The following is an 8,815-nucleotide window of genomic DNA, read 5'->3' on the forward strand; positions in this document are numbered from 1 at the left end:
GTTAGTAAGAGGTATGTATTCTCGTGGTCTTTACTCAGAGGCATTAAATGGGATATTGAATCCTAGGAGAAAAGCATAATATTATCAACTGAATTTTTGTAATTAGCAAGTTTTATAAGCTAGGCCGAAGTACAGTATGTCAAGAGAACTAAGCTGCAATTCAATTCAGATCAATTCACACCTCGTATTCTTTACAGTAACAAAGGGCGATTAAGGAATAATTTCACGCGTATTTTCAATTTTTTCACAAAATTGCCCGAGTCTCGAAGCGACAAGGACAATTTAATGCTTCTGTCAGAAAGGAGTTAAAATTCGCATCTACATAATTTTATGCGAAATGCCGCCATGCATGCTTTTAAACAACAAATTAACTGATTCAAGTCTTTTCCTCAAGTTTTCCTGATTCAAAATCTAACTCTGTATCGATGAACAGTTAAATAAAATTTAACAAGCTGTAATACGGGAGGTCCAAATCCGCGAAGGGCGGATTTAGTCCCTTGAGGTCCAATCGGTTTTGTACCAGGTGGTCCAAATTCACTAGGACACAGGGTTTGATTCCCAAATTCTGCGTCTCACCAATATTCAATATGTTGTCTTCAAATCCACCAAGGAAGTTCTTAAAGACTTCCGTTCTAATCGAGAAGGCAAACTGCAATTGTACACCACTTAACATCTCAAGTTTTTGCTTTTTTTTTTCAAATGTTATCAAGCACTTATTGTGATCTGTTAACTCTATTTGGTGGTCTGGCCAGTCTCATCTACCCAAGAACATTTACAATTTTACCATTGGCTACGTGTACATCAACAACTCCCTTTCTACACTTATATGTAAAAATATGACAAGTTGGGGATTATTACAAATTCCTGATTGCTCCTTTTGCTGTAACCCTGAGCCACTCCTCCACATTGTTACTGGTTGTCAACATTGCCTTGATCGCTTCGCCTGAAGACACGACTCAATTCTCAACTTCATTCTCAACTCACTTCAACCGGCAATTAATGATCGCTTTTCACTCTAGACTGACGTCAATGGTTTTCTGAGTCCTTCAATTGTAACTGGACCAGGTGACAATTATTGTCCAAATCTTCCTTTCATAATACAGTCCAAGTGCCTGTTTATCCTAGAACTAACAGTTGGTTTCAAGTCTATACTTGTATACCGTATTTGCAAAGGAATCAAATTAAATAAGAAAAAGTTTTATTAAGGCTGGGCTATCCCAAATCTTATTTCTACGACAAAAGATAAAACGTTTTTGCTTTTTGTCAATGGCAATGTCATTAATCATTTCTAAGAAGGTAGAGCATTCGTTGGAGAAAACATTAAGGGAGCTCATGGAAAGGCTTACAAATTTAACACATGATCTGTAATTGCTTCTCATGGCTTTGACCAAGTACATGTAGTTTTCCTTTTTGCGCACTGCATTGTTGCACTCAATTTTGAGGTGCCAGTTTTTAATTGCCTATACGTAGAGAGATTTACAACAGTACTGTATTCAAAGACAAATAAAAGTTACCATTATTAATGCTAGGAGACTGGACTATTAAATATAGTTCATTATTATTTGGGCAAGTCCTGGGCTTTTTCTTGGTATTGAGGGGACAAATGTGTATTACATGTACTTTGATGGATGTATGCAACTCACATACATTCCTTTTCCTCAATGTTACAAAGCAAAAGTTCGTTTTTAGTATCCCTACTAGTACAGTAATCCAGTTCTAGTGCTACTGGAACTCAACTGGCACTAGCTGTAAATTTAAATTTTTTCATTTTTATTTTCATTTTAAATTAAAAAAAATATTTATTTCAACATTTGCTCTAAAAGCACAGGGTGCTCATCGAAAAAGCACACTGTGTCATTAAATTGTGTTACACCTTGATGGAATTGGTCAGTCCAGGTTGTGTACAATGTAGTAACTGTACCAAGTGACAAACTCAGCTGTCACCTCATGTGTCACTTTTTTGTTCCTACCACATTTTGGCGCCATCTATTACTGAGCATACGCACCGCAATTTGTTAATGCATAAATGGCTGCCAGTAAATTATATTTTACATTTTTTGGTGATTAGCTTGACTAGCCTCATTTTATAGCTTAGATTTTTCAATTATGTGTATGCTAATGAAGAGAGGGCAACGCTGGTCTGTTATAATTTGAATAATGTTCATTTGGTTGGTTTATAAGTATCGTATGGCCTCTTTCCAGGGCAACACTATATATGTCAAAGGCATTGGATTAACTGAAAAAATCCTTCAGGAATCATTTACCCAGTTTGGTGAGTTTGAAAGTCCATTGGCTAAGTAATTTTTGCCCAAGTAGGTTGCAAAGGGGGATAGCATGCTGTTGTTTTCTCCTTTTAATAACGTCTCACGCGGATGCAGTCAGTTGTTAGACTGCTAGTAGGCCCTTCTCAGTTAGTCGAGCCGCCCGCTTTATTCATGAAAGCGAGCCGAGGGGCGAATACTCCCCTCCCTCAGCTTTTCGGCTTGCTTGCATGCGCGACTAAAGCGGGAGGTTCGACTGACTTTGAAGAGACTGCTGGCAGTATGGGCAGTTGTTAGCCGTCAAAATTGTTGTTATCAATATCACTTTAAACGAAAGAGAGAAATGATTCTCGCAGTTCTGTAGACAATTTTTGATTAGGCATAAGCACTATTGTAAAGTTTTAGCTTTCATTTTACGGTTCGGTTAACTACACTTTTCTCGAGATCGTGTGAAGAAAAGAGCACTCTTTTACTGATTAAGCCTAAGCGCTGTTTCGACTACATATCCACTTACAAGTACAAGGAATGATTACGTTTTTGCAAACGTTGGCCGTGTAGCACTTATATTTGAACAGACTTGAAGTGTAATGTGAAGTGCTAGTTTTCTACCCCATATGAACCATGTGAGCGTTAGCCCTACTAATGGAAATGGGCCCACACAAGGACAGAAAAACTCTGACCAGGGTGGGAATTGAACCCACAACCTTCGGGTTAGATCACCGCTGCTCTACCGACTGAGCTACAAGGTCAGACGAGAGCAGGCCGTGGGAACGTAATCCTTCCTTGTACTTGTTGCCGTGACTTTAACATCGTCAGTTCCCACGGCCTGCTCCCGTCTGACCTTGTAGCTCAGTCGGTAGAGCAGCGGTGATCTATCCCGAAGGTCACGGGTTCAATTCCCACCCTGGTCTGAGTTTTTCTCTGTCCTTGTTTGGGCCCATTGCCATTAGTAGGGCTAACGCTCACATGGTTCATATGGGGTCGAAAACTAGCACTTCACATTACACTCTAGTCAGGTAAGTACGTATCCACGTATCCGCATATCCACTTCAAAATATACTTAGAAGATTATGTGGAGAGGGGTCGTCTTTTTGACTGCGTATCCACGTATCCGCTTCAGAATATACTTAAGGAGGCTCGAAAGGGTTTCAACACTTAGAAGCCTCTCTGTGTAGATCGAATAACGCTACTGTAACAATACTGTATCACGTAACAGCAATGGTATGGTAGGATATGAAACACCGATTATTTCCAAACAAGATGTGATCATTATTGTGATGTAATAAGTTGCCTTGGCAACAGGAAAGCCCGGCAAAAACACCCTATATTTTGAATTTTGTTGCTCATATCTCAAAAACGACCTCCGTGACCCTCCCTTTTTTATTGCTGAAAAGTGATTAGAAGGGCAAGATTAAACGTTCGGCATAGTTTAAAACAATTATGTCGAGAGGATTCAGAGCTACCTTAAAAAAATCACAAAATTAAGGTGACTCTGAATCCACTAGACAGATTTTTTTAAAACTTTGCAGAAATTTTCATCATGCCCTTCTGATCACTTTTCAGAAATAAAAAATGGGGGTCACCGAGTTCGTTTTTGGATATAAGCAAGTAAAGACAAAATAAAGGGTGTTTTTACAGGGCTTGCCTGTTGCCACGGTGACATATTACTTCACAATAATGACTGTATCTTGTTCAGCAATAATTCGTGTTTCATTTGGTACCACAATATTGCCAATACATGATACAACGTTGTGGTGCCGTTCCTTCTAATAAGAGCGTCACTTGGAAGCGTTGACACTTGTTCGATCCTCCTTAAAAGATTATTTGGGGAGGCGTGTTATTTTCCATTGTTTATCCTCGTATCGAGCCTCTTCAGAGGTGCAACTTCAAAATGGCAGGGTGTGCTGCAGTTACTCCAAGAAATTGTCTCTTATAGACCGTATTCATAAATGGCGGTCAAGAAATAATTTTTTTGTCTTTTTGCCAATCAGCCTCACTTTGGAACAAAAATTCTTTTGAATTTTGTTCGTGCAAACGAGGCTAGTGAGGATGATTAGTATAAAGACAAAAGAATAATTACTTAGCCGTCATTTATGAATACGGTCTATAGACACCTGAAATATCATGCAAATGGCTCCAATGAGATTCGACCCATGACCTCTGCGATGCGGGTGCAATATTCTACCAACTGAGCTATGATAGCCACGCAGATGGGAGCAGGTCAATTTGATAGGCTCATGCGTTCCCGTGAATGGACTCGATATCAATTTACCGACCTCCTTTATTTATTTTAATTTACAGGCAAAGTGCATCGAGTCAACTTTGAAAAGGAAAGAAGGTGCGGAGCTTGTGTGTTTTTTTGTTTGTTTGTTTTTTTAAGCCATTCCCTGATCATGTTAAACACAAAGATGCACCATAAGAGAGGTCCCTTCAAACGTCTGTGTTTTGTAAATGGGTTGAACCCAGGAGTCATATCATAATTCGTTCGGGTGAGTGTAGTCCCGAGAAGTACTGTTTGTGATGGCATTGACTGACGTTTCGACAACCTGAGCGGACGTCATCTTGAGAGTCAAGTGATTTTTGGTTACGTTAGCAAACAGCAACACAGATCGAAGCCTTAAAAGAGATATTAGAGAGCTTTAGATTCTAGGACGGGAACGACTACGAGTACGAGATTTTCTCATATAATAACAGTGAGCGCGCACAAACCAGCTTCATTTTGGCGGGAAAAACGTGATACCGTCGTCATTTTAGGTTTTGCAAAAATGTTGTCGTGTCAAGACAATTCAACAACACGGTAACAGTTTTGGCATTTTTCGATCAGCAGAAAGCCTCAGCTACCAGTACTAAGAATAACGGAGCAATCTACACTCCTAACAAAGAGTAAGATTAATCGTCCGAGTTACAAATATTTTAGGTATTTTCGCTAAAAATGGGCAGTCAAATCTCGTACTCGTTCTCGTCCTCGTCCTAGAATCTAAAGGTCTCTATTAACAGGGTGAGAAAAGTGAGTGGGGATTTTAAAAAAAGTTAAACAGATACGTCTTATCACATATCATGGACACATTGCCCTTACGGGCTGTTTATTGAACAAGTTATCACAGAGATCTGCATCCATCCACGTTTGATTGACGAATCATCCACATTTGCCCAAGCGACCACGCCTTTTATAGTGGATCTTCGTCTTACCTTAGTGAGACAGTGTGAGAATGACCATTTCCTAAAAAAGGCTTGTTTTAAGCCTGAATCTTAGCTTAGGTGGTTGGTTGGCGGTGACAGTTATGAGCTGTGTTGTTAGTCGTTATTTCACTTTGTAACTGCGTGATGCAGTTGTAGTCAAAGACCCAAATTTTACCCTTGCTCACTCATTGCATCAGGCCACATTGCATCAACGAGTGTCGAAGAAAAAGCTCAATCTTATCGCCAAAGGTAACAGAAACCTCATGCATGATGACAGTCATTTTGATCTTTATCTTTTAGTCAAGGGTTTGTGACTTTCGATTCATGTGATGAAGCAGAAAAGGCAATAGCTGAGGTATGGCCAAAGTCAAGCTCACTCGTTGCACATAAGTGATGTTTTCTGGGGCTCGGGTCACGTGTTTCCGTCGTTAGTGGCACACGAGCAGCAAAGCTGAAAGAAGATTGTATATGTGGCACCCGAATCTTTTCGCAGTTTCCCAGTTATTGTGGAAAGTACCTGCTTCACTTCTGGCTCCAGGTTCATTAAGTTCGTAAGTTAATGCTGGGAGCCAGTCAGGTTCTGGGATTGCAGCGGGGGGCGGGATTCGCATGATTTGTTCGAATCCCGTTCCACAAAATGGATTTGTCTTCGAACTTCAAAGCGCTTTGTAAATAGCTTACAGGTTGTCGACTTTCAGTTGGGCCTCTTCGTCGGTTGCCAAGCAATTCGCCCCATGGACCATTCGCCCTACAGATCGCGAGCAGTCTCTCTTCTGCTGGAAAATCCGCCGAGAGAACGTGATATGCGAGGGGCGAAGTCGCAAGTGACGCGGGCGTAAGGAGCTTCGACCTTTTTATCAGCGTAGTTAATCGTTCAGTACTCCTTTTAAAATCACAAAGGGTTTGCTGCTTGCTTATCTCCAGTGCGAAAAATTGGCCCAAAACAAATAGCGCGCAACATTCAGCTGAAAACTAGCATGTAAGTATCTTATTTAATATAGCAAAGGCCAATGATTTCTTTGTCCCTTTTTTTTTGTCTTCAGATGAATGGTATGATGGTTTCTAGTGTTCATATCAAAGTCGCCCTCTCCAGAAGACAACCAAATATGGGAGACGCGAATTTCCGTCCTAGGCCTGGTCTTGGAAGTAGAGGTTTTTGACACTTTTATTGTTGTTATTGATGGGTAATTATTGTGCGAGAATACAAAATGTCGACAATTTCAGTGCTAGCAGTATTGTCGCTTGAACCCAGTTTAGTGTCCTTCAATCACGATCAAAAACCCGTTTTCAATACTTTTGTATCAAAGAGGGCCACGAGAACACATGAGCCTAACCAGGAACCCATGACCCGGAGCCTACAGTTCCCATACTGGGCCTATGTAACGGCATTTTTACAGACCGATCTATTTTTAGACTATCTTTTCCGGAAAAAAACAAAGGCAGTTCCGGTTCGGTGACCCTATGACGTCAGCTTAATTTCTTGTAATTGGTCATCGGGCTCCTGTGGGAGTCTCATTAGCGGGAAATTCAATCTAAAAATAAATCGGTCTGTGAAAACGCCGTTGCACGAACACAGTAGAGTTGTAGGCTCCGGGTCATGGGTTCCTGGCCTAACAAATTGACCTGCTCACAACTGAGTGGTTACATAGCTCAGTTGGTATTTAGCTTTGCACCGGCATCGCAGAGGTCATGGGTTCGAAGCCCGTTTGAGCCACCTGAATATTTCAGGTGTGTATAAGAGACAATCGCTCTCTCAAAGCAATGTTCATGATCCCACAAAAGGCTGAACTGAAAGGTGATGGCTGGTGTCCATGTACGTTGCCCTTCCTTCCTAGGGGATGCGTAGCGGTCGCTCGCACTGTTTTTCAAGACCTTGACAGTTTACGTCCTACGAGTCTCTATATAACAAAGCTGTTGACAGTTATTCTAACTATTGTTTCAGATTCCAGAGGACATAGCAGCGGTCTACAGTCACGAGAGGCGAGGGAGATTGTTTCATATGAAGATATATAGGCGATGGATACTCTTCAATTTATGTTGTCGGCGAGATTTCGTCAAACGGCTAATTCTGGTTCTCGTCGGAAGCACTTTTTCCTCATAGGCCATTTGTAACAATTCGCCACAACCGATACATGTAGTTAATAAACTTAAATCAGTAGTTTTGTTATGAACCTTGTAAAATAATTAGGATAGTACTCGCACTCTCATTGGTCAATAGCTGTAATGAGAGTATATAAACACGGCTGTGACATCACACGAATTTTTATTGGCTTTGTGTTGTCAGACGCGCGTTTTGATTTGCTGGTAGGAAATATTAGCGTGTGTCAAGAAAATCTGTTTCAATCAAGAGGTAAAAAAAACCAGCATTTTCCTTCATTTGTCGAATTATTTTGGAGAAATATTTTATAAAAGCAAAAGAGGACATTTTTTCGTGTTTACGCAGCGTCATCTAAATTCTCGGGGAGTTGGAACCGACAGTTATGCAAACCCAAGACTGCGTCTCGGGTTTGCATAACCGTCTGGAATTTTCCCAACTGCCCCTCGTGTTTAGATGAGGTTATGTAAACACGGAACTAATCCTCTATTGCTTAATTATACTAATGAAAGTAATGAACTTTCAGTGTCAAGTGTACTTAGCGTTGGGGCACTAATTGAGGAAACTGCAGAAATTAAGTCAAATCAACTCATCAAATCAAATGGTGGTTTTTGAGGAGAGGGGAAACTCACCGGAGTATCCAGAGAAAAAAAAACTGTCGGATCAGGGTAGAGAACCACCAAACTCAACCCACACGTGACGCGGAGTCTGGGAATCGAATCCGGGTCACATTGGTGGAAGGGTGGAAGGCGAGTGCCCTACATGTACGTCACCACTACGCCATCCGTGCTCCTTACTAATTGCAAAAATCTTGCCTCAGTCAAGGCCCGAGCAAACAGCCTCAACATTTGCTTCAACATCTTTTCGATTTTGTTGAACGTTCGACCTTCAGTGAAATCCTCCAAAATTGACACGGATAGGGTTACACGTACTTACTGAAGTTTGAATAAGCGAGGATAGTTTAGCAAGAGTAAAATTTTCGGGCTTGTAAATCACAAGGAAAATATTTCCCGTACAAGGTTTGGCATGAAAATCATTGCAGATAGCGTTATCACAAACAATCGATGAACTAGAGAGATTTAGCAAGTGTTCGGCAAACCCACGCCGAAATGTGCGTTTTTTCCAAAAATCTAAGAAACGTATTTAATTTATGCTTATTCCTTGCCTGTGAGCTTCAGATATACAGCAACTTTGAAAATATGTGGTTTTCACGTTATGTCATCGCCGCCATGTTGGTGGACGAAAACAAAAGATCTCTTTGCAACTTTCGTTCTTCCAC

The 8,815-nt window shown here is 40.8% G+C and overlaps 1 protein-coding gene across 1 annotated transcript in view; it reads left to right on the top strand.

Annotated features, from left to right (window-relative positions):
* Nucleotides 1-7,817, top strand: part of LOC137993649 (negative elongation factor E-like) — a 22,930-nt gene extending 15,113 nt beyond the window's left edge. Inside the window, exons 9-13 of the mRNA XM_068839615.1 lie at nt 2,203-2,272; nt 4,563-4,599; nt 5,742-5,796; nt 6,485-6,593; nt 7,384-7,817. Of these exons, the coding sequence (XP_068695716.1) occupies nt 2,203-2,272; nt 4,563-4,599; nt 5,742-5,796; nt 6,485-6,593; nt 7,384-7,454 (342 nt within the window). The 3' untranslated portion in view covers nt 7,455-7,817. The remainder of the gene's footprint in view (nt 1-2,202; nt 2,273-4,562; nt 4,600-5,741; nt 5,797-6,484; nt 6,594-7,383) is intronic.
* Nucleotides 7,818-8,815: the final 998 nt, after the last annotated feature.

This window comes from Montipora foliosa, chromosome 2, assembly GCF_036669935.1.
Source record: "Montipora foliosa isolate CH-2021 chromosome 2, ASM3666993v2, whole genome shotgun sequence".
In the NCBI taxonomy this organism is placed as follows: domain Eukaryota; kingdom Metazoa; phylum Cnidaria; class Anthozoa; order Scleractinia; family Acroporidae; genus Montipora; species Montipora foliosa.